Genomic DNA, 26,348 nt, shown 5'->3' with positions numbered 1-26,348 from the left:
GTGCACTGCCAGCCAGGCGAGTAGCCACCACACACAACAGCCAGTGTGCACTGCCAGCCAGGCGAGTAGCCACCACACACAACAGCCAGTGTGCACTGCCAGCCAGGCGAGTAGCCACCACACACAACAGCCAGTGTGCACTGCCAGCCAGGCGAGTAGCCACCACACACAACAGCCAGTGTGCACTGCCAGCCAGGCGAGTAGCCACCACACACAACAGCCAGTGTGCACTGCCAGCCAGGCGAGTAGCCACCACACACAACAGCCAGTGTGCACTGCCAGCCAGGCGAGTAGCCACCACACACAACAGCCAGTGTGCACTGCCAGCCAGGCGAGTAGCCACCACACACAACAGCCAGTGTGCACTGCCAGCCAGGCGAGTAGCCACCACACACAACAGCCAGTGTGCACTGCCAGCCAGGCGACTAGCCACCACACGCAACAGCCAGTGTGCACTGCCAGCCAGGCGAGTAGCCACCACACGCAACAGCCAGTGTGCACTGCCAGCCAGGCGAGTAGCCACCACACGCAACAGCCAGTGTGCACTGCCAGCCAGGCGAGTAGCCACCACACGCAACAGCCAGTGTGCACTGGCAGCCAGGCGAGTAGCCACCACACGCAACAGCCAGTGTGCACTGGCAGCCAGGCGAGTAGCCACCACACGCAACAGCCAGTGTGCACTGGCAGCCAGGCGAGTAGCCACCACACGCAACAGCCAGTGTGCACTGCCAGCCAGGCGAGTAGCCACCACACGCAACAGCCAGTGTGCACTGCCAGCCAGGCGAGTAGCCACCACACGCAACAGCCAGTGTGCACTGCCAGCCAGGCGAGTAGCCACCACACGCAACAGCCAGTGTGCACTGCCAGCCAGGCGAGTAGCCACCACACGCAACAGCCAGTGTGCACTGCCAGCCAGGCGAGTAGCCACCACACGCAACAGCCAGTGTGCACTGCCAGCCAGGCGAGTAGCCACCACACGCAACAGCCAGTGTGCACTGGCAGCCAGGCGAGTAGCCACCACACGCAACAGCCAGTGTGCACTGCCAGCCAGGCGAGTAGCCACCACACGCAACAGCCAGTGTGCACTGCCAGCCAGGCGAGTAGCCACCACACGCAACAGCCAGTGTGCACTGCCAGCCAGGCGAGTAGCCACCACACGCAACAGCCAGTGTGCACTGCCAGCCAGGCGAGTAGCCACCACACGCAACAGCCAGTGTGCACTGCCAGCCAGGCGAGTAGCCACCACACGCAACAGCCAGTGTGCACTGCCAGCCAGGCGAGTAGCCACCACACGCAACAGCCAGTGTGCACTGCCAGCCAGGCGAGTAGCCACCACACGCAACAGCCAGTGTGCACTGCCAGCCAGGCGAGTAGCCACCACACGCAACAGCCAGTGTGCACTGCCAGCCAGGCGAGTAGCCACCACACGCAACAGCCAGTGTGCACTGCCAGCCAGGCGAGTAGCCACCACACGCAACAGCCAGTGTGCACTGCCAGCCAGGCGAGTAGCCCGTCCAGGCTCTTTAGCCTTGCTGAGTTTTCAGGGGACTTCAGCAGCAGCCAACCAACCGCAGCTGCAAGAAAGACTCCAAAAGAGAACTTTTGTAGCGCCTGTCAACCCACAAAACCATGAGAAATAATGTTATTTAAAATTACTAAACAAATAATGGCAATAAACAATATTAAACAATAAGTAATTCCTTAAGTTTTGCAATGGCTTACTATTCAGCAAGAGATAGCTAGAACAAGTACTAAATATTGCACAATACTGAATACATGTAAGTTTAGTTGTGTAATATACTTCCATATTTTAAAGCCATTGACATTTCTGGACATATGTAAAAGTAAGCAGTGATTAAATGGTTCCCAAGAGAAGTTGTCTGTTTTATCTCAACATCATCATTTACCAATGGGAGCTGTATTTTGTTTTTGGAAAATGTACATTTTAATGTTTATTTTTAAAAATATACTAACAATTGTTTAGAAAGGCATATGCTATTTTGAAAAAAAATTTGAGAGAACCAGAAAGGTGTAAATTTTAAGCCTCTAATCACATTTATATGCTATTTAACCCATAAATCCAAAGTCTGATGGCAAATATGTTTATGTAGCACTGATATCTGGATAAATAAATTAAACAGTTTTATTTTTACATGATAGGCCTTATAATTGGTATGATGTTGAGATGGCTACAGTGAATGGGCTCATCACCATAATAATATTTTCTCTTTAATACCTTTTTAGAACATTAAGTGACAACCAGAGTGTCTAAAACCGGGTTACACAGCAGGAATAAAATCAGAATGTCTGAAACCGGGTTACACAGCAGGAGTAAAATCAGAGTGTCTGAAACCGGGTTACACAGCAGGAATAAAATCAGAGTGTCTGAAACCGGGTTACACAGCAGGAATAAAATCAGAGTGTCTGAAACCGGGTTACACAGCAGGAATAAAATCAGGGTGTCTGAAACCGGGTTACACAGCAGGAATAAAATCAGGGTGTCTGAAACCGGGTTACACAGCAGGAATAAAATCAGGGTGTCTGAAACCGGGTTACACAGCAGGAATAAAATCAGGGTGTCTGAAACCGGGTTACACAGCAGGAATAAAATCAGGGTGTCTGAAACCGGGTTACACAGCAGGAATAAAATCAGGGTGTCTGAAACCGGGTTACACAGCAGGAATAAAATCAGGGTGTCTGAAACCGGGTTACACAGCAGGAATAAAATCAGGGTGTCTGAAACCGGGTTACACAGCAGGAATAAAATCAGGGTGTCTGAAACCGGGTTACACAGCAGGAATAAAATCAGGGTGTCTGAAACCGGGTTACACAGCAGGAATAAAATCAGGGTGTCTGAAACCGGGTTACACAGCAGGAATAAAATCAGGGTGTCTGAAACCGGGTTACACAGCAGGAATAAAATCAGGGTGTCTGAAACCGGGTTACACAGCAGGAATAAAATCAGGGTGTCTGAAACCGGGTTACACAGCAGGAATAAAATCAGGGTGTCTGAAACCGGGTTACACAGCAGGAATAAAATCAGGGTGTCTGAAACCGGGTTACACAGCAGGAATAAAATCAGGGTGTCTGAAACCGGGTTACACAGCAGGAATAAAATCAGGGTGTCTGAAACCGGGTTACACAGCAGGAATAAAATCAGGGTGTCTGAAACCGGGTTACACAGCAGGAATAAAATCAGGGTGTCTGAAACCGGGTTACACAGCAGGAATAAAATCAGGGTGTCTGAAACCGGGTTACACAGCAGGAATAAAATCAGGGTGTCTGAAACCGGGTTACACAGCAGGAATAAAATCAGGGTGTCTGAAACCGGGTTACACAGCAGGAATAAAATCAGGGTGTCTGAAACCGGGTTACACAGCAGGAATAAAATCAGGGTGTCTGAAACCGGGTTACACAGCAGGAATAAAATCAGGGTGTCTGAAACCGGGTTACACAGCAGGAATAAAATCAGAGTGTCTGAAACCGGGTTACACAGCAGGAATAAAATCAGAGTGTCTGAAACCGGGTTACACAGCAGGAATAAAATCAGAGTGTCTGAAACCGGGTTACACAGCAGGAATAAAATAGAGTGACACTTAGGTTGCAGCAGCAGGACTGGAATTCTTGCTGTTGGGGTTGGTGGTAGCAACTCAATATGAGTGGCTTCTGCTTCATGCTTAGATGGTGTGTTGCAACATTTCCTGTTTAGAACTTTCTAACACTTCCTGACTAGAGCTGTTTAAAATAGAAACAAACCCCTATGATTTTGAATTCAGCCAATTTGTTGTTATAATTTGTTCATATGTTTCTACTTTTTAGAGTGTGGCTTTCATGTAGACAGGAACTGTATCTTATACCTCTTTTTCTTTTTTTTTTTTTTTTTTTTTTTTTTTGAGACGGAGTCTCACTCTGTCGCCCAGGCTGGAGTGCAGTGGCCACATCTCAGCTCACTGCAAGCTCCGCCTCCCGGGTCTACGCCATTCTCCTGCCTCAGCCTCCCGAGTAGCTGGGACTACAGGCGCCCGCCACCTCACCCGGCTAGTTTTTGTATTTTTTAGTAGAGACGGGGTTTCACCGTATTAGCCAGGCTGGTCTCGATCTCCTGACCTTGTGATCCGCCCGTCTCGGCCTCCCAAAGTGCTGGGATTACAGGCTTGAGCCACCGCGCCCGGCCTCTACCTCTTTTTCTTCAGCAGCTGTGTGCCTGGCACCTAGTTGAATTGTCAGGTTCGTTGAATAAGTAAAGTAAAATTATACCAGAAGTAAAGTATTAAATGTATCAGTTTTACTCAGAAAACATATAGCTAAGTAAGATGTATCAATCCATTCACTCACTTATTTAACAAACATTTATTAAGTGACTACAGTATGCTATCAGCTAGGAATATGGCAGTAAACAAATCTCACCTTGTCTCAATGGATCCAGGAGTCTCTAGAAGCTTAATTCTTGCTCAATCAGCAATTCCTTTTCACTGAAGGCTTGACAAGAAGCTTTCAGAAGGCAAGAGTGTGTGAACCCAGCCGATGTTTGCGATGCACCTACTGTGTGTCAGGAGCTGCAGTGTCACAGGGTCTGCCTGTGTCTCCTAGGAAAGGTGAAAACTAAGGACAATATTTTAAACAACAAATAATGCCAAGTATGCCACATGATGAAGAGGGAAAGTGCTGGGTCCCAAGAGTATAACAGGCACTGAGCCTAGCGTGGGGTCCAGGTGTCTCTGGCATGGTGCCCTCCTAGTTCATGGTTGTCCCTCCTTGTTGCTCCTGCTGTCTTCTTCAGCTACATCTGTTTCTCTGCATTTCCTCATTTTACAGTGTGTGGGATGCAGTTATCTCTGAACAGGACTAGGCAACCGTACACCCGTTACGCTGTGCTTGTGTGTGGGATGCAGTTATCTCTGAACAGGACTAGGCAACCGTACTCCCGTTACGCTGTGCTTGTGTGTGGGATGCAGTTATCTCTGAACAGGACTAGGCAACTGTACACCCGTTACGCTGTGCTTGTGTGTGGGATGCAGTTATCTCTGAACAGGACTAGGCAACCGTACTCCCGTTACGCTGTGCTTGTGTGTGGGATGCAGTTATCTCTGAACAGGACTAGGCAACCGTACTCCCGTTACGCTGTGCTTGTGTGTGGGATGCAGTTATCTCTGAAGAGGACTAGGCAACCGTACTCCCGTTACGCTGTGCTTGTGTGTGGGATGCAGTTATCTCTGAACAGGACTAGGCAACCGTACTCCCGTTACGCTGTGCTTGTGTGTGGGATGCAGTTGTCTCTGAACAGGACTAGGCAACCGTACTCCCGTTACGCTGTGCTTGTGTGTGGGATGCAGTTGTCTCTGAACAGGACTAGGCAACCGTACTCCCGTTACGCTGTGCTTGTGTGTGGGATGCAGTTATCTCTGAACAGGACTAGGCAACCGTACACCCGTTACGCTGTGCTTGTGTGTGGGATGCAGTTATCTCTGAACAGGACTAGGCAACCGTACTCCCGTTACGCTGTGCTTGTGTGTGGGATGCAGTTATCTCTGAACAGGACTAGGCAACCGTACTCCCGTTACGCTGTGCTTGTGTGTGGGATGCAGTTGTCTCTGAACAGGACTAGGCAACCGTACTCCCGTTACGCTGTGCTTGTGTGTGGGATGCAGTTGTCTCTGAACAGGACTAGGCAACCGTACACCTGTTACGCTGTGCTTGTGTGTGGGATGCAGTTGTCTCTGAACAGGACTAGGCAACCGTACACCCGTTACGCTGTGCTTGTGTGTGGGATGCAGTTATCTCTGAACAGGACTAGGCAACCGTACACCCGTTACGCTGTGCTTGTGTGTGGGATGCAGTTGTCTCTGAACAGGACTAGGCAACCGTACACCCGTTACGCTGTGCTTGTGTGTGGGATGCAGTTATCTCTGAACAGGACTAGGCAACCGTACACCCGTTACGCTGTGCTTGTGTGTGGGATGCAGTTATCTCTGAACAGGACTAGGCAACCGTACTCCCGTTACGCTGTGCTTGTGTGTGGGATGCAGTTGTCTCTGAACAGGACTAGGCAACCGTACTCCCGTTACGCTGTGCTTGTGTGTGGGATGCAGTTGTCTCTGAACAGGACTAGGCAACCGTACACCTGTTACGCTGTGCTTGTGTGTGGGATGCAGTTATCTCTGAACAGGACTAGGCAACCGTACACCTGTTACGCTGTGCTTGTGTGTGGGATGCAGTTGTCTCTGAACAGGACTAGGCAACCGTACACCCGTTACGCTGTGCTTGTGTGTGGGATGCAGTTGTCTCTGAACAGGACTAGGCAACCATACACCCGTTACGCTGTGCTTGTGTGTGGGATGCAGTTATCTCTGAACAGGACTAGGCAACTGTACTCCTGTTATGCTGTGCTTGTGTGTGGGATGCAGTTATCTCTGAACAGGACTAGGCAACCGTACTCCCGTTACGCTGTGCTTGTGTGTGGGATGCAGTTCTCTCTGAACAGGACTAGGCAACCGTACTCCCGTTACGCTGTGCTTGTGTGTGGGATGCAGTTATGTCTGAACAGGACTAGGCAACTGTACTCCTGTTATGCTGTGCTTGACGCTCTGCATTGATGTACACTGGGCCCAGGTTTCCCTGGTGGACTGCTTGGACCGTTCTTGTCATCTGGCTCTGAAGACTTTGTTCACAGAGGTGCACTTGCCCGACGGGGAAGCCAGAGATCTGGGGTCCTCTGATGAAGCCACTCTCACCTGTTTATCTTCCCTGACATACCTAACAGATGAAGCTCGGGTGGGCGATGCACCCCAGGCCACAGTGTGGACCGTGTACAATTCTTCAAGCTCCAGCTTCAACTCTCCTTCTTCTTGCTCTCTTAGGACAGTATTTAGATGGAAGTAAATGAAAATAATGTTATTAGGGGATAAGATTAAAATTAATCCCATCTGTAAAAAAGGAAGTAGATTATTTGTGAACTGTAATACTTCATTTTTAGTGAGAAATCACCTTAAAACTTGGAACCTGGATACAAGATAATTACTTCATTCCGCAAACGTTTAGTAGCAAACTCTATGCCAGGACTGTGCTAGGTACTAGGGATACATGGTTGAATACATAGTATAAGATGCCTTGGAGTGTCAGGTAGTTTCATATAAATGAGTTTCATATAAACTACCTGAGTTTCAGGTACACACTGTCTGTATAAGGCTCATGCAGTATACAGACTGTGGTAAAAGGAGACTTCTAAGATGCACAGAAGACAGACAATAAAGGGTCTTGGAACGGTGGATAAATGTGTTTGGACGTTTCACTCAGGGCTGTTGAAGTTTTTGAAGGTCAGTGGCCTCAGGGTTTTGGCATTTTCAGGCCCTGCTAAGTACTTTGTTTCTAGCTGGTTATTGGCCACCATTACTGATTATCAATTGGCTCTGTCTGATTCAGCAATCCCACCACTGAGTACGCAAAGGAAAAGAAGTCTATGTATCAGAAAGATAGCTGTACTTGTATGTTTGTTGCAACACTATTCACAGTAGCACAGATATAAAATCAACCTAAATGTCCATCAACAGGTGATTGGAGGAGAAAATGTAGAAAATATACACAATGAAATACTATTCAGGCACAAAAAGTATTTTTTGCAGGCACATGGATGGAACTGGAAGCCTTTACGTGAAGCAAGCCAGACACAGAGTAAACGTCATATTTTATCACTCATAAGTGGGTGCTAAAAGATGTGTAGGTATTGATGTAGAGTGGAATGATAGTGGAGACTCAGCAGGGTGAGGGGATGGACGGGGTGAACAGTGAGAAATTACTTAACGGGTACGATGTGCATTATTCCAGTGATGGATACCCTAAAGGCCCTGACTTCACTATGCCATCCATGCTGACAGCAAAATGGCACTTGTAACCCATAAATTTATACACAAAAATCTTAGACCTCTCTCTTCTCTCACAAGCCTCAGAGCTCAGTGATCCCCTTGGATCTCCTCAGCCTGCTGAGTTTTGACTTTCCTACCTAAGGTGATTTGGGGCAGAGACAAGGGGGTGTTTCAGGAAGATGCTCTCAGGCACGCTGCTTCTGAAGAAACATCAGAGGCTCTTCTGGTGGCCTTTATCTAGTCACTGCTTTAAGCAAGGAATAAAACATCTGTGGCTAACATTTTAAAAGCTGTGTTTCCCACCCACCCTTCAGACCTGACAGAACAGATTTTAGGATTTTAAGGGAACAGCTTTTCGCTGACCCAAAAGGGCACAGTCGTGCAAAGGCCAATGTCACGTAAGTACCTTTTCCCCATCTGTAACATAACTCTCAGATACTGTTCCCACAGCTGGAATCAGTACAATGTTTTGACTGAGGTATTGGAAAAGCCTATGAGCATGTTATCATTTGAATATATGAGTAATGTAAAATTTAGACAGAATTTTATTTGAAAGGATTATTTATAAAATTTGTAGTTAACTGATTTATATTGTGGTTATTTCAAACAATAAAAATCAGGTTGTTGTGTTGTAAGCTAGAAATATTTACAATAACACATGGTCTTGATTATCTCACATGATGAATTGAAGATTAAAGCAAAATAATTTTATCTTAGGGAACTTTGTGACAGTTTCTGTTTCACTTTGCCTAATAATGACTTCAAACTATTGTGCATATACAGAGAACTCTTGAGTAAAGAAACTTATTTTGACTATTGCGCTATGTTGCTTTTTCAACTTTTTAAGATCTAGAGGAACATACATTTAGTCTCAGTTGACCAACTAAATGTTATGGAGTCAGCTTCTGTGTTATGTGCTGAGCGTTGAAGGAACAGTGGAGACAAAGCTGCTGCCCTCGCAGAGTCTGGGGGAGAAAACCTGATGGAGTGTGTCAGGGAACACGCTGGGAGCATCCCAGGATGCCAAAAGCGCACACAGATAGAACACCTGCCTCAGAACGGGGGAGGGTCAGACAAGGAGAGGATGGAACACCTGCCTCAGAACGGGGGAGGGTCAGACAAGGAGAGGTGTCAGGAAAAATGAGGAAAGTTTAATCTGCAGGAATAGAAACACACTTGAGAAATCCACAGGGAATGAAAAGAGAATGGCTGAGCAGCAGCAGATTGTCAAGAAGGAAATCAAGAAGGAGCAGCCAAAGAGAGGTTGATAGAGAACCGGGAGAAAGAAGGTGACACTGAAGCCAAGGGAAGGAAAGTGTTTCAACATTTCTGGAAAAAATGACATGCTCTATCTTAACCTTGCTGTTTTATGAGTCATATAGCCACATTCCAGGTTCTGAGAAGTCCAGCACTAAGGATGTTTCTTTTGGTTTGCTTAACCCAGCATTTGCCAGAATAACCTGGGCTCGGTGTGTGTGTGTGTGTGTGTGCGCGCGCGCGTGCATGCCTGTGTGTTCCACTAATATCTCACTGGGGCTAGTGCTTTATACAACATAATTTTTAAAACACTGGTTTTATCTATACTATGTTCAGCTGCAGCAACACCTACAAAGGTCAACTTTGATCATGTGTCTTTGTTACTAAAGAAAACAAAACAACCAATTAATAAAGCCCACCCTGCAGTGGCTCCTCCCTACCTGTACAATGGAGCCCACCTGGCTTGGCCTGGGTGCCCTGTGCTGACCTGGCCATGCTGCAGTCTGCCTGCTCCTTTGCCTCCTCTTTCCTCCTGGAGAAGGTAGGGATGCTCTGAGCCTTGGCCAGCATGGAACATGTGTCCTTCTCCTAAAGCAGACCATGTTTTCTTGAGTCCACTTTAATCCCTTTTAAGGGTATAGATCAAACAATGTATATTTTCTAGCCTTTCCTTGTCTCCCCTTCCAATATCCATACAGAGATCTGACCTTTCCTTAAAGCTTTTGGTCAGGTCTCACCCTGTATGCAGTTTTCCTGCCACTTCTGCAATGTACATACTTTACTGGTACATTACTTGTGGGGGAAAGGAAGAGAGATCCAACTGTTACTGTGTCTATGTAGAAAAAGGAAGACATAAGAAACTCCATTTTGATCTGTACTAAAAAAAAATTCTTGTTTTGAGATGCTGTTAATCTGTAACCTTAGCCCCAACCCTGTGCTCACAGAAACATGTGCTGTATTGACTCAAGGTTTAGGGAATATAGGGCTGTGCAGGATGTGCTTTGTTAAAAATGTGTGTGCAGGCAGTATGCTTGGTAAAAGTCATCGGCATTCTCCGTTCTCTATTAACCAGGGACACAATGCACTGCGGAAGGCCACAGGGACCTCTGCCCAAGAAAGCCTGGGTATTTTCCCAGTTTTCCACCCCGAGACAACCTGAGAAATGGCCTCGTGGGAAGGGAAAGACCTTACAGTCTCCCAGCCTGACACCCGTAAAGGGTCTGTGCTGAGGAGGATGAGTGCAAGAGGAAGGCCTCTTTGCAGTTGAGATAAGAGGAAGCATCGGTCTCCTGCTCATCCCTGGGAATGGAATGTCTCAGTGTAAAACCCGACCATACATTCTATTTACTGAGATAGGAGAAAACCGCCCTATGGCTGGAGGTGAGACATGCTGGTGGCAATACTGCTCTTTACTGCACTGAGATGTTTGTGTAAAGTTAAACATAAATGTGGCCTACGTGCACATCCAGGCACAGCACCTTTCCTTAAACTTATTTATGACACAGATTCCTTTGCCCACATGTTTTCCTACTGACCCTCCCCCACCATTACCCTATAGTCCTGCCACATCCCCCTCGCCAAGATAGTAGAAACAGTGATCAATAAATACTGAGGGAACTCAGAGACCAGTACCGGTGCAGGCCCTCACTTGCTGAGTGCCAGTCCCCTGGGCCCACTTTTCTCCCTCTATACTTTGTGTCCTATTTCTTTTCTCAGTCTCTCGTCTCCACCTTGTGAGAAATACCCACAGATGTGGAGGGGCAGGCCCCCTTCATTAATTATGCCATACCAGCTCAGGTTTTTCATTTATATATCATTTTATATCATCTTCTTTTTTTCTTAGAGCTTGGTTCATTTATTTATTCAGCCTTTCCACAATATAATTGTATGTCATATAACTTTATATTTATTTTCATTGGTATTTATATACCTTTCTTGTAAAAATGGAGACTTTCTAAGTAGATCTTCATTAATGTTGAAAGAACAAAGTTTTAAGTCTTGGTCTCAGCCAAAAGGAGTTCCCCGCATATCCAGGAGGGAATAAAACACTTGCATTGTTGCGTTAGACATTCTTACAGAGAAAGAGAACCATGTCAAACGGAAAATTGCTAACTTTGCCTCAGGGAGACCAGGTTGATTCACTGAGAAAGTTTGAATTGGTTTAGAAAGCATGGTTCTGAGTTTTCTAGGAGAAGGAGATAAGTTAGGGTAGGGCATAAGAAGTAATGCCCACATCAAAAAGTTAGAAAGATCTTAAATTAACAACCTAACATCACAACTGAAAGAATCACAGAAGCAAGAAGAAATCAACCACAAAGCTTGCAGAAGACAAGAAATAAATAAAATCAGAGGTGAACTGAAAAACATTGAGCCATGAAAAACTGTTCAAAAGATCACTTAATCAAGGTTTTTTGAAAAAATTAAGATAGATAGGCGCTAGCTAGACTAATGAAGAAAACAGAATTCAAATAAACACAATCAGAAATGATGAAGGGAATGTTACCACTGATGCCACAGAAACAAAAATAACAATCAGCAACTACTATGAACACCTTTTTGTGTGTGTAGACACACAAACTATAAACCTGGAAGAGATGGATAAATTCCTGGACACATACATCCTCTCAAGACTGAACCAGGAAGAAATTCAGTCTCTGAACAGACCAATTATGAGCTGCAAAAATTGAATCAGTAGTAAATAGCCTACGAACCCCCCAAAAAAGCCCAGGACCTGATAGATTAACAGTCAAATTTTAACAGATGTACAAAGAGGAGCCAGTACCACTCCTACTAAAACGATTTCAAGAAATAGAGGAGAAGGGACTCCTCCCCAACTTGTTCGACGAGGCCAGCATCATCCTGATACCAACGCCTGGCAGTGACACAACGAAAAAAGAAAGCTTCAGGCCAGTATCCTTGATGAACATCCATTCAATAATCCACAACAAAATCCTTGCAAACCGAATCCAGCAGCACATAAAAGGGTAATTCACCACAGTGAAGCAGGCTTTTTCCCTGGAATGGAAGGTTGGTCCCTCGTGGGCAAATCAATAAAATGTGATTCATAACATAAATAAAACTAAGACAAGAACCATGTGATTGTCTCACTAGGTGCAGAAAAGGCTTTCAGTAAAATTCAATAATGCTTCATGTTAAAAACTCTCAACAAATGAGGTATTGAAGGAACATACCTCAAAATAATAAAAGCCACCTATGACAAACTCACAGCCAACATTATACTGAGTGAGCAAACCCTGGAAGCATTCTCCTTGAAACTGTCTCACCACTCCTATAGAACACAGTATTAGAAGTCCTTGCTCGAGAAATCAGACAAGAGAAAGAAATAAAGGGTATTTAAATAGAAAGAAAAGTCCAACTACCTCTGTTTGCAGACAACATAATTCTCTTATCTAAACCCTATTGCTGTTACCCAAGAAGCTCCTTAAGCTGATAAACAACTTCCACAAAGTTTCAGGATAAAAAAATCAATATACAAAATTTGCTAGCATTCCTGTACACCAGGAAAGGCCAAACTGAGAGCCAATTTGGAAAGGCAATTTTATTCACAATTTCCACAAAAAGAATAAAATACCTAGGAATACAGCTAATCAGGGAACTGAAAGATCTTTACAATGAAAATTACAAAACACTGCTCAAAGAAGTCAGAGAAGACACAAAGAAATGAAACATTATTCCATGTTAATGGAGAGAAGGAATTAATATCATTTAAATGGCCATACTGCCCAAAGCTATTCCTATTAAACTACCAATGACATGCTTCATGGAACTCGAAAAAGCTATTTAATAATTCATGTAGAACCAAGAAAGAATCTAAGCAGCCAAGGCAATCCTAAGCAAAAAGAACAAAGCTTGAGGCATCACATTACCTGACTTCAAACTATACTACAGCACTACAGTAACTAAAACAGCATGATACTGGTACAAAAACAGACACACTCACCAAGAGAATAGATATCAGAAATAAGATCACACACCTACAACTATCTAATCTTTGACAAAGCTGGCAAAAACAAACAACAGGGAAAAGACTCCCAATTCAATAAACCGTTCTCGGATAACTGGCTAGCCATATGAAGAAGATTGAAGCCGGACTTCTTCCTTACACCATATACAGAAATCATCTCAAGATGGGTTAAAGACTTAAATGTAAAACCCAAAACTATAAAGTCCTGGAAGACAACCTAGGCAATACCATCCTGGACATAGAAACAGGCAAATATTTCATGATAAAGTCACCAAAAACAATTACAACAAATGCAAATATTGACAAGTGGGATCTAATTAAACTTAAAAGCTTCTGCTCAGCAAAAGAAATTATCGCTAGAGTGAATAGACAACCTACAGAATGAAAAAACATTTACAAACTATGTATCTGATAAAGGTCTAGCATTCAACATAAGGAACTTAAATAAATTTACAAGAGAAAAACGCTATTAAAAAGTGGCCAAAGAATTGTCTATTCATGTCCTTAGCCTACTTTTTGATGGGATTTTTTGTTTGTTTGTTTTTCTTGCTAATTTGTTTGAGCTCATTGTAGATTCTGGATATTAGTCCTTTATCAGATATACAGATTGTGAAGATTTTCTACCATTCTGTGGATTGTCTGTTTACTCTGCTGACTGTTCCTCTTGCCGTGAAAAAGCTCTTTAGTTTAACTAAATCCCACCTATTTATCTTTGTTTTTCTTGCATTTGCTTTTGGGTTCTCAGCCATGAAATCCTCACCTAAGCCAATGTCTAGAAGGGTTTTTTCAATGTCATCGTCCAGAATTTTTATAATGTAGTCCTATAATCCTTTTTTTATTTCTGTAAAGTTGGTAGTAATGGTGCCACTTTCATTTATGATTTTAATACTGAGTCTTCCATCTTTTGTTCAGTCAATATAGTGAAAGGTTTGATCCTTCAAAGAATCAACTTTTAGCTATGTTTATTTCTGCTGCTTTCCAACCTTCTAATTTACTGATTTATGCGCTAATCTTTATTATTTCTTTCCTTCTTCTAGCTTTGGATTTAGTCTTTTTTGTTTGTTTGTTTGTTTTCTACTGCCCTTAGGTATAGAATGAGGTTACTGATTTGAGATTTTTTTCTTAAATGTAGTTGTTTATATTCATACATTTTCCTTCAAACTCTACTTTCACTGTATTCGATACATTTTGGTATATTTTGTTTTTATTTTGTCTCAAGATGTTTTATAACTTCACTTGTGATTTATTCCTTCACTCACTGGTAGTTTAAGAGTGTATTGTTTAATTTCCACATATTTGTGAATTTTCGAGTTTTCATTTTTTATGTATCTGTTGTTTCTTCCATTGTGGTTGTAAATTATATTTGGTATTATTTCAAGCTTTTTAAAATGATTTAAAAGTCATTTTAGGACCTATTTTGCAGACGAAGATATGGCCTATCCTAGAGGAAGTTCCATGTCCGCCTGAAAAGAATGTATATTCTGCTGTTGTTGGGTGGGCTGTTCTGTATATGTGTATGAGCTCTACATGGCTTATACGGTTGTTCAAGTCTTCCACTTCTCATGAAGCTTCTATCTGGTTTTTCTATCCATTAATTAAGATGAGGTATTGAAGTGTCCAACTACTACTATAGAACTGTTATCCTTTCAATCCTGTTAATTTTTTCAGCTTTACTGAGGTATAATAGAGAAATAAAAATTGTACATATTCAAGGTGTACAGTGTGATGTGTTTATATCTATATGCACATTCTGAAATGATTACCAAAATGTAGTCAATCAACGCGTTAATTACCTCAGATAATAGTTACTTTTTTGTGTGCATGCGTGGGATAAGAAAACTTAACTCCATCCCCGGTGACTTCAGAGTGGCCATTCCAGCTGCTCCAGGCTCCAGCAGAGGAGGAGCGGGGCGGGTCCAGTTGGGGGCCAACAGGTCTGGCGCGCACGCATTCCGGAGCCCACCCAGACCATGTTCCGCAGCCTGGGCGCCCAAGCTGCAGTCCGCTCTGTGTGCAGGCAGCAGCCGCCTGGCAACTCCCGAGCCTGCTCGCGCTCCCAGCATCGCAGAACCAGGACCAGGTGTACCGGGGGCCGCGGCCAAGCCAGGCATTCTGCCCGGCGGCGGCGGCTGCACAGGGGCGAGAACTGAGAACCTGGCGCTCAACCCCATCGGGGTGACTGTCTAGTGCCCATGCCAGCGGCCCCGAACTCCCTGCGGTGGAGGAGTGGGGCGGCAGGCACGTCCTGGGGACCCTCAGTCTGGGCGCGCTGGCTATCTGGGGCCTCCTAGGCCATGCCCCTCCAGCCCGCCTGAGCACCCAAGCGGCAGCCGCCTTCTGTGTGCAGGCAGCAGCCTCCAGGCAACCCCCGACATCTCAGCCCTCCCAACATCTCAGAACCGGGGCCAGATGTCCCAGCGGCTGCGGCCAAGCGAGGCGGTCTGCCCTGGGGAGGCTGCACAGAGGCGGGAACCCGTCCTCAGCCCCATTCCGGGTGGCTGCTGAGGGCCCCTGGCTAGCGGTCCCGAGCTCCGGCAGAGGAGGAGCCGGGCGGGGGCAGGCCTGGCAGGCCCTCAGGACAGGCGCACTCGCGATCCAGAGGCCGCCCAGGCCATGCTCCGCCGCCCGGGCGCTCAAACTGCGGGCGCCCTCCGCCTGCTCGCAGCGGCCGCCTGGCCACTCCCAAGCTCGCTGGCGCTCCTGGCCTCGCAGAACCAGGGCCGGATGTCGCCGCGGCTGCGGCCAGATCTGCCCGGCGGCGGCTGCACCGGGGCGGGAACTGACCCTCAGCCCCATCCCCGGTGGTTGCGGAGGGCCCCTACCAGCGGCCCGGATCTCTCTTCAGAGGAGGAGCGGGGCGGGGGTCACGGCCAGGCGGGCCCTCAAGCCGCGCGGGCGGCGCGCCTGTGTTTCCGGAACGTCCCGGGCGAGCCCAGGAGAACCCGCAAGCCCGCGGCGCCTGCGCCGGACCTGCAGCCGCCCCCTGCCGGCCTCCCCCTGCGGGCCGCGCAGGCTTGGGAGCTGCTTCCGGCGTCCGCGCGGGCGCTGAGCTGCAGGTGCGCGCCTAACGGCGTCGCGGGGCTCCCTCGGTCTGAGAGGTCGGAGGCTGCGTCTGAGAAGTCGCCCCATGAGGAAGCTCTTCAGCTTCGGGAGACGCCTGGGCCAGGCGGTCCTGGGCTCCGTCCACCAAGAGTACGCGGGCCCCGGGTCCCACACCAGGGACGCGGAACTGCGGAAGACCCACAGGGCGGCCATCAAGGGCGAGGCCGCGGAGGTGCAGCTGCCTGGCGCGCAGGAGCCGGGACGTGGATGCCCGCGACAGGAAGGACAGGTGGCGGGGGCTCAGCCCGGGGTGGGAGGGGGTCCCCAGGCCCGGCTTCCCCGCAGGTCCTGGGACGGGGGCCTTGGAGGGCGCGGGGCACCCTCGGAGCAGCGGAGCCAAACGGAGCCTCAGCTGCTTTCCATCGCTGGCAATTCCCTGCCTGGAGCTCTTGGTGGAGAATTTGAGTGATTTAATTCACAAAGTTGAGCATATACACGTTTAAAACATGGGGTCGTGGAGGTGCCCAATGAGAACTCATTCCCATGTGAAAAATACCATGAGTCATGTTCAGTAGGCGAGAAGTTCTCAGATAAAAGCCTGGGTCGGTTTTACATCCGAATCCACCCATGTAGATAGGCTGTTTCCTGGGGCTTCTCAGAGGGACACTTGGAAGTGGGAGGTGGGTTCCTTGAATGGGAAGACTCCGTTTTCTCAAAACATGAGCTCTTTCTATGTTTATCAGTTTTACATAAACCGAATGAAAATATCAAGGATTTATCATTTTTGCATGACACCTGCTGTCTATCTTACTATTGTGATGACATTTAAAAATTTTTATAACGGAGTGAAAAAGACTTGCTCCTCTAGATATCAAAATGTGCTATTAATTCCCACAATTGTTTACTAACAGCTGAAAAGACATAAGTACATGGGACAGAATGGAAATCCAGAAACACTGAAATACATATAAGATATAGCTGTAAGGATTGATAATGGTAACATTTCAGATGAGTAGGAAGGGTTGGGTTATTAAAATGCCTGCTCTTTGAGGAAAACTAATGAAATTTTATGTCACAAAAATGAGTTCCTGATGGAATACAGATTGAAATTTTTACACATGCAAAATGAGAAAAGTACCAGAAGAAAACACAAATGCTTATTTATACAGGTACATTTTACTTTGCCAAAGGCCTTCCTGAGAATGACCTCACAAGCAGGCATTCTGAAGGTTGATTTAGCAAACTAAAAATTAAAACCCCCAGACTGGGCGTGGTGGCTCACACCTGTAATCCCAGCACTTTGGGAGGCTAAGGTGGGCGGATCATGAGGTCAGGAGATCGAGACCATCCTTGCTAACACAGTGAAACCCCGTCTCTACTAAAAATATTAAAAATTAGCCTGGCGAGGTGGCACGTGCCTGTAGTCCCAGCTACTCGGGAGGCTGAGGCAGGAGAATCACTTGGACCTGGGAGGCGGAGGTTGCAGTGAGCCGAGATGGTGCCACCGCACTCCAGCCTGGGCTACACAGTGAGACTCCGCCTCAAAAAAAAAAAAAAAAAAAATTAAAACCCACCTGTGTGTCAGAAAAAAATTAACAAAAGATAACATACTTGAAAAATATTTACTATGTATATGTTTTTACTAATATATATATAGATATTCAGATGAAAAGTATATTTTAATCCTACAGAGAATTTATTTTTTATTATATATTATTATATATAACAATATACATATAAAGAATTGTATAGATTACTGATATATATATATATACAGATAAAAAGCACATCTTCATTTTACAGGGAATTCTTTCTAATCAAATCCACAAGAAAAGAACTCTAAAAGTGAGCTAAGTACTGTTTTGCAGCTCCACAAGTTACGTTTGTACATATGAAAAAATCCTTAGTGTTTCTCGTAAAAGAGTTTAAGTGGCCGGGCGCGGTGGCTCACGCCTGTAATCCCAGCACTTTGGGAGGCCGAGACGGGCGGATCACGAGATCAGGAGATCGAGACCATCCTGGCTAACACGGTGAAACCCCGTCTCTACTAAAAAATACAAAAATTAGCCGGGCGAGGTGGCGGCGCCTGTAGTCCCAGCCACACGGGAGGCTGAGGCAGGAGAATGGCGTGAACCCGGGAGGCGGAGCTTGCAGTGAGTGGAGATTGCGCCACCGCACTCCAGCCTGGGCAACAGAGGGAGACTCCGTCTCCAAAAAAAAAAAAGAATTTAAGTTAAAAGAGGAATGAGACTGTGTTCTCTTTATCCACAGACTGTGCTCTTTATCCACATTGTTTGTGAGAATAAAGAGCAGTGGTACTTATACTGCTGCTTAAAGTTTAAGTTGCTGATGACTTTTCAAATAGATAATTTGGTGGTAATTATATGCCCTTTACCTATCAATTCCATTGTATTAAAATACCTTTAGAAAATAGAGATACATGTACTTTGTTTTTCTCAGCATTTATGTCAACAAGAGCCCACAGAATGTGTCCTATAAATAAGTTTCAGTTGCATCCATAGGATGGAATAATATGTGACCATTGAAGGTGACAATAGATATAGAAGTATGGGAGGTTCCCTTGATGCCAGGAATTTGAGACCAGCCTGGGCAACAAAACGAGATTCTTTCTACAATTTTTTTTTATAATTAACTGAGCATGCTGGTGTGCTCCTGTGGTCCTAGCTACTCAGGAGGCTGAGGCAGGAGGATCACTTGAGCCTAGGAGTTCCAGGCTGCAGTGAGGTAATATATGAAATATATGTAATACACGATTACACTCCAGCCTGGGCGACAGAGCAAGACTCTGTCTCAAAAAAACAACAATCTAACAATTATTGAGTTGTTGAGTTGTTGCTTGTTCTAGAAATGGTCCTAAATACTTTACATAGATTCCCATTTAAGCATCACAATGGTGTCCTGTGAGCTAGCTGCTATTGTCATCTTTATTTTATTAATGAGGAAAATGGAGCACAGAAAGGCTAAGCAATAGCTGGTAAGTGACCGAGTTCCAAGTAGAACTCAAGCCGTAGTTGAACTGAATCCAAACACCAAGCTCATTCTATCCAAATAGGCTGCTGTTTCATTAAGGTAGTGAGCAATAAGAGCTAATAAATATTGCACTTTCTTCAAAAGAAAATTATTTGTTTTGAAGGCAGAGGAATAACATGCTCTTCTATGTTTGCAGTTACATAAACCAGTGTAGGTTTTGAGATATTGCTTATAATTTCCTGAAAACTCCTCTCGCTCTCATAGGACTGCTCTACATTTGGCCTGTGCGCATGGCTGTGTGGAAGTGCTCACTCTCTTGCTGAGCAGAAAATGCCAGATTGACATCTGAGACAGCCTGAACGGGACACCTTTAATGAAGGTGTATGGTAGCCAGCTCTTTTGGCATGACATAGATTTCACTAAATACATACAATTAAAACGAATTTATCTCATTTAAATATAACTAGTTGGTGAAACCTGTGGAATATGTATTTTGAATTCTTAGAATTTATAGTCTAATTTTTCATCTAACACTGATAGGCTGTACATTGCCAGGAAGAGACGTGTTCCATTATTCTGCTGGAACATGGTGCCAATCCAAACATTAAGGATGTCTACGGCAACACTGCTCTTCATGATGTTAAACATTAAGGATGTCTACGGCAACACTGCTCTTCATGATGTTAAACATTAAGGATGTCTACGGCAACACTGCTCTTCATGATATTAATCATTAAGGATGTCTACGGCAACACTGCTCTTCATGATGTTAATCATTAAGGATGTCTACGGCAACACTGCTCTTCATGATGTTAAACATTAAGGATGTCTACGGCAACACTGCTCTTCATGATGTTAATCATTAAGGATGTCTACGGCAACACTGCTCTTCATGATGTTAAACATTAAGGATGTCTACGGCAACACTGCTCTTCATGATGTTAATCATTAAGGATGTCTACGGCAACACTGCTCTTCATGATGTTAATCATTAAGGATGTCTACGGCAACACTGCTCTTCATGATGTTAATCATTAAGGATGTCTACGGCAACACTGCTCTTCATGATGTTAAACATTAAGGATGTCTACGGCAACACTGCTCTTCATGATGTTAAACATTAAGGATGTCTACGGCAACACTGCTCTTCATGATGTTAAACATTAAGGATGTCTACGGCAACACTGCTCTTCATGATGTTAATCATTAAGGATGTCTACGGCAACACTGCTCTTCATGATCATTAAGGATGTCTACGGCAACACTGCTCTTCATGATGTTAAACATTAAGGATGTCTACGGCAACACTGCTCTTCATGATGTTAAACATTAAGGATGTCTACGGCAACACTGCTCTTCATGATGTTAAACATTAAGGATGTCTGCGGCAACACTGCTCTTCATGATATTAATCATTAAGGATGTCTACGGCAACACTGCTCTTCATGATGTTAAACATTAAGGATGTCTACGGCAACACTGCTCTTCATGATGATGTGTATAATAAGGGGACTTCACTGGCAGGAAAACTGCTTTCCCACCATGCAAATATTGAAGCACTAAACAAGGTATAGATCAATCAACTTTCTTTTCAAAATATTTGTTTTAACATTGACATAGGTAAGAGTCAATTTTTCATATTTGGAAGATCAGGCATTCCGGAATGAAAATATTTCAAAATAACTGAATTGTCTAAGATTTTACTTTAAATATTGATACTTTTAAAGAAGCATTAGCGGGCACAGCTTGTTTAGTGCACTTATGGGAAATATTTGTGAATTTTTCAAGGGAAGACTTCTTTAAGTATCTGTTTCCTACCCCAGGTGTATTTTTTTCTAATTATGTAAAACACACACACACACGAAAAGAACTTACCCTGGAAATAGGCTTTATCTTAAAACTCAGAACAAAACTAAAGCAACTTTCTGCTGCTGACAGTTTTCTCAAAAAAAACTGATGTGCCTTTCAGTGCAAGGTTTAAGAGGGAAAAATGGGGAGGGAAAAGGAGAGCAATCAAAAACATGTAGGTCACTTGGAAATTAGGTAATGAGGAAAAATGCCAATAAGAGGTTTTGTTTGTTAGTTTGTTGTTTTTCCAGTTTATGTATGAAGTGCTCTTCAGCTTTGGGGTAATCATTTTTGGTTTGGTAAACACAGTAATTGAAACTTGCCTAAACGTTAATTTTTAGAGGACTCTGAGGAAACCAGATTGGCCATGGATAGATGGTGATGAAGTGAGAAACACTTCAGCAAAGGATGGAACAAATTAGTGACTGACTTATTACCCATCCTAGCAAAAACAGCCACTTATCTAAGAGTCTAAGCTCTCCTCTCAAATCTAGAATGTCTTGGTGGGAAGGTGGGAGATAAGGAGCTTATAAATAGCTAAATCAAGTGGGATTTTGAGTTTACTTGTCCCTGTTCTACCCATACCCAGGAAAATTAACTGGAGTGTTAATAAATAACTCTATCTCATACTCTTTTCTCTTTTTGGCCACATCTCAAGCTGATAAAGGATATTGACGGTGTGGGTGAGTGATGAAACTGAAGTGATTGTCTACTGCAGTAATTCTCAGCTAGAATTGTGCATTACAGTGACCTGGGGGAATTTTGTTAAAAGTCTACATATGTAGGCTTTCCCCTGAAGATTCTGATGTAACCGAGCTAATAAGGTCTGAAAATGTATGGTTAAAAATATTTTCTTGAAGCCACACACAGTGGCATGTTTCTATAGTCCCAGCTACTCAGGAGGCTGAGGTGGGAGGATTGTTTGAGCCTAGGAGTTTGAGTCCAGCCTGAGAAACACAGTAAGACTCTTTTCTCTTACAACAGCCACAGCAAAAAAAAAAAAAAAAGAAAAAAAGAAAAAAAGAAATACCTCAGGGTTTGAATACACTCCTGATTAAGAACCACAGAATAGATAAGTGCAGTATATAAATTCCCGTATCTCAAAAACATAAGAAATCTCTAAAAGAGTTGGCATTTGATAGGTGCTACTTTCTTCACAGTTCTCCTTTCCAATAATGTTAGCCTGACTTATCTGTCTTTCTCTGCGTTTGTGACTAGAAAGTGAAAGAAAATATTGTTGGCAATATCTCTCAGCTTACAGAATAACACCTTTTCCTTCCCACCATGAATCATTCACTGCTGTTCAGAGAGTCTTTAGCAATTTTCTTGTGGGTAGTCTTTCAACAGGTAAAGGCTGACCCTTTCACAATTTCATGTTCCTTTGTTACCATTCAAGTGATTATGTGTCAACAAATGTTCATTACAAGTGAAATTTTCTCATTTAGATTAGTAGCAAATCCTGAACTTTTTTTTTTCATTTGAAGTTGTATTATGGACTATCTCAGTATGTCTGTTAAGTTTATGGAGCTTTGGCATAATCAGGATGTCAGTTTTAAACACTGAAATCCATGAAGTCAATGAGAATACTATAGGAATTCTTTTAATAAGTTCGTTTCAGCAGTCTTATGAACTAATTATCTATTTGGTTAACAATCTGGAAAAATGGTATACAAACATTTCAAATGAATACATTTTGGGAAAATTCTTAAGGTGGGTATTATGAGTCTTAACAGCAACTTTTATTTTATATATATATATATATATCGGGCTGACTTTTATATAAAACATATGATACTAGAGAAAGAAAAAGTTTCACATGCAAATACTTGGTTTATACAAAGTCATTTAGTAACACATTCATAGAAAATATAACTACACAAAGGCTATAGTCTAACTAAATGTGGCACATAGATTTGTTTATTTGCCTCTTTAAATTGAGTCAACATGTAAAATTTAGCAGACTCATGCAGGAATCTGGACCTCAGGCTTGTCTCAAGAATCAAATCTGGTGTCCCCCAAACCCCATCACTGCTTGGTCTGCTGTGCAGAGGTTGCCCTGTGTAGGAGGCACATTTTCTCCAGTTTGCCACTGTGCCCACCTGAGTACTTCACTTACCTAGGTAACCTCCTCCATCCTTATAAGTATTTGAGTTTACAGCTTCTGTTTTATATTATATTTTCATAAAGATTTCAAGATTTTCAAGACGGTGTATATTGGTTATATAGTCTATAGTTTATAAATCCCTCAATTGTGGGGTAGAATTTTAGAATTCAAAAGTTTTTTTTTTACTCTTTTTTTTAATATATATGCCACAAATAGTCATCTGCTTGTAAGAATGCCTAGAAGCCTTTTTAGGTTATTCCTGGTGAGAGTTGGCTAGTTTATGAATATTGCAGACACTATATCATTCTTCTCAGCAATGTCCCTTAAAAATGCAAGTGACTTATTGGCTTTTATTATGCTAGAAATAAGCCATATACATCAATATTAAAATTTTTATTGATAATCCATTGTAATTTCATTTCTGATTTATATTTTGCCTAAAGTAAAAAAATGTTAAATAGCAATTTAAATGGAAACCAATACAAATGGATTTAAAAAGTAAAGTTGCATTAGCATCCCAGGATTATCATTATAATTGACAATAAAATTTCTGACTGAGCTTTGCTTTTTAAATATTTGTTTTCAAACATTTTTAACCTGTCTCTCTTACACAGAATATACTGAGCTTTCTAACAGTTAAGATAAAAATCTATCCTCTTGTAATAGGAGAAATCCCATGGACTATTTAATAATAATGAAAATAAGTGCATTTGAAGCCAGTCTCTTAATTCAGAGCTCATTTCCTTAGTGACCCATTTGAATCAGGAGTGCCTGACATTGGGATCTGGGATCCTGACACCATTGATAGACGTAAATCAAGCAAGTTTGTACCACCCAGAGGAAACCTCCACCTGAACTGGGAAGTTCTGGCAACTGTATCCCTGAAACTCTAGTTCGTAAAATGTTAATATTTGTCACAAAAAGTATTGTCAAATTGGGATTAGGCAAAGTTGAAGGGATTTCTTGATTGTTGGCCATATAGTACAGTTTTGTAATACTTGTCAAATGCAGATGATCATCTCATCTTTCTGTTGGGATACAGTTCTTCTGGTAAAACAAATATTCTTTGGTACATAGTTTAAGAAACACTGCTCTAAAGATAATAATTTACATCATTAATTTATTTTAAAAACCTAAAGCATTTGCTACTATGTATTAGGTTTTAGGGTTATAAAGAAAAAAGACACAGCTCTTGCCCTCAAGAAACTCTTGGTTTCAGTGGGAAACAGTGAAATAATTACAACATATTGTGCTAAAAGCTGTGATAGAATCAAGGATTTTGGGGATTTGTAAATAAAGTCAGGTTTGGAGATGATCTAAGTTAACGTGGGGAGGCAGAGGGGGGTGTTTGCAAGGCAGTGTGTGGTAAAGCACAGAGGAGTGAAAAGGAAGGGACTGCTTTGCATTTACTTTCTTTCTATATTGTATGTTTAAATTCATAGCATCTTATAGGAGATTTTTAGTTCAGTTGAGAAATATGTAATTTTGTGAATTATAAATTGTTTTTGCTTTCTTACAGGAGGGAAATACACCACTTTTGCTTGCTATAATTTGTAAGAGACAGCAAATGGTGGAATTTTTAGTAAAGAACCAGGTAAATGTACATGCTGTTGATAATTAGTCCACTTTTTAGCCAGAAATCAAACAGAAAGCTAGACTAGTTAGAAGTAGCAATGAGTGTAAGATTCTTTCAGGACTTTTAAAGACCTTTATCCTTAGGGATCTCAAGTGTTCATTTTATTCCAAGTATAACCTTACATGTGAGATATAAATAGTGTCACATCTTTTACTTTTCTTTCTTTCTTTTTTTTTTTTTTTAAACAAGGTCTCACTATGTTGCCCACATTCCTGAGCTCAACAGATTCTCCTGCCTCAGCCTCCCAAACTGCTAGCCACCATGCCTGGCCTGGCTTTTCTAATTAGTCATTGGGTCTTGAAATGCCCAGTTAGGCGAAAGTCTTGCATTGTCCCCTTGGGCTATCTCCTATGCCTTCATCCTTTGAATTTTTCAAAAAGCTAAGGGGTTCCCTAAGTCCAAGGAAGACAATCTTGCTTTACAAGTCAGAAGATTGGGGGAGAAAGGCCATTCTAAACATTCTGTGGTTTCCATTGATTCACTTGCTGTATTGCTGCCATGGTAACTGGTCCTGCAATCTGGTAATGATTGACCTTTGCCACCAGGATGGTTTTACTGATTCAGACCCCTCACTCTTCGTGGTGACTCACACACAGTTCACAGCTATGGTGTTGCCTTTACTGACTCAGATCCCTCAGTCTTTGTGGTGACTCACACACAGTTCACAGCTATGGTGTTGCCTTTACTGACTTAGATCCCTCAGTCTTTGTGGTGACTCACACACAGTTCACAGCTACAGTGATGCCTTTACTGTTTTTTTTTTTTTTTTTTTTTTTTTTTGAGACAGAGTCTCGCTCTATTGCCCAGGCTGGAGTGCGGTGGCGTGATCTTTGCTCACTGTAAACTCCGCCTCCTGGGTTCACACTATTCTTCTGTCTCAGCCTCCTGAGTAGCTGGGACTACAGGTGCCCACCACAACACCTGGCTAATTTTTTTGTATTTTTAGTAGAGACGGGGTTTCACCGTCTCCCGGGTTCAAGCAATTCTCCTGCCTCAGCCTCCCAGATAGCTGGGATGACAGGTGCCCACCACAACGCCTGGCTAATTTTTTTGTATTTTTAGTAGAGACGGGGTTTCACCGTGTTCGCCAGGATGGTCTCGATCTACTGAACTTGTAATCCGCCCGCCTCGGCCTCCCAAAGTGCTGGGATTACAGGCGTGAGCCACCGCGCATGGCTTGTGATGCCTTTACTGACTCAGATCCCTCACTCTTTGTGTGACTCACACGCAAAGCTCACAGCCACTGTGTTTTTTAGTTCCTGTACATATGTTCAGCCATTGTTCCCAGCACGCTGCTCCGCCAGCAAGGCCTCCTGGCTTTATCCACACACAGAGTAAGTAAAGCGACCCCTGCTGTAACACTAAAAACCTTATTTCTTGCCCACCTCTTAGCTAGGCTGAGCCTAGACCTTGATGGTAAGTTATCCTTTGAGACCTGTGGTCATCTTTTCTCTAGCAAATTCAGTTGGGCTTGTTCTCAGCAGTCAGGGACGTTCAAATAATGTTGCAGGAAGAGATCAGAGCTCCCTTTCCCTTTTGTTATCACATCTGTACCTTGAGGTTTTTTTCTGTCCGGTGTGGCAGCTTTTGTTAGATAGCAGAAGGCTCCACATTATCCTTCAATAG

The 26,348-nt window shown here is 43.6% G+C and overlaps 1 protein-coding gene across 2 annotated transcripts; it reads left to right on the top strand.

The window, feature by feature from the left end:
* The first annotated feature begins 15,066 nt into the window (after nt 1–15,066).
* On the top strand, nt 15,067–20,558 carry LOC141407119 (uncharacterized). Of its 2 annotated transcripts, none has more exons than XM_073995073.1 (2): nt 15,067–16,432; nt 19,675–20,558. In XM_073995073.1, the coding sequence occupies exons 1-2, from the start codon at nt 15,715–15,717 to the stop codon at nt 19,740–19,742; spliced, it is 786 nt and encodes a 261-aa protein (XP_073851174.1). In that variant the 5' UTR covers nt 15,067–15,714; the 3' UTR covers nt 19,743–20,558. The 2 variants fall into 2 exon arrangements, with proteins under 2 accessions (XP_073851174.1, XP_073851175.1); XM_073995074.1 differs by having other exon boundaries at nt 19,399–20,558.
* The last annotated feature ends 5,790 nt before the right edge of the window (nt 20,559–26,348 follow it).

This window comes from Macaca fascicularis, chromosome 6 (genome assembly GCF_037993035.2).
Source record: "Macaca fascicularis isolate 582-1 chromosome 6, T2T-MFA8v1.1".
Lineage (NCBI taxonomy): Eukaryota > Metazoa > Chordata > Mammalia > Primates > Cercopithecidae > Macaca > Macaca fascicularis.
The sequence above is the reverse complement of the archived record's forward strand: the minus strand, read 5'-3'. Positions and strand labels throughout refer to the sequence as shown.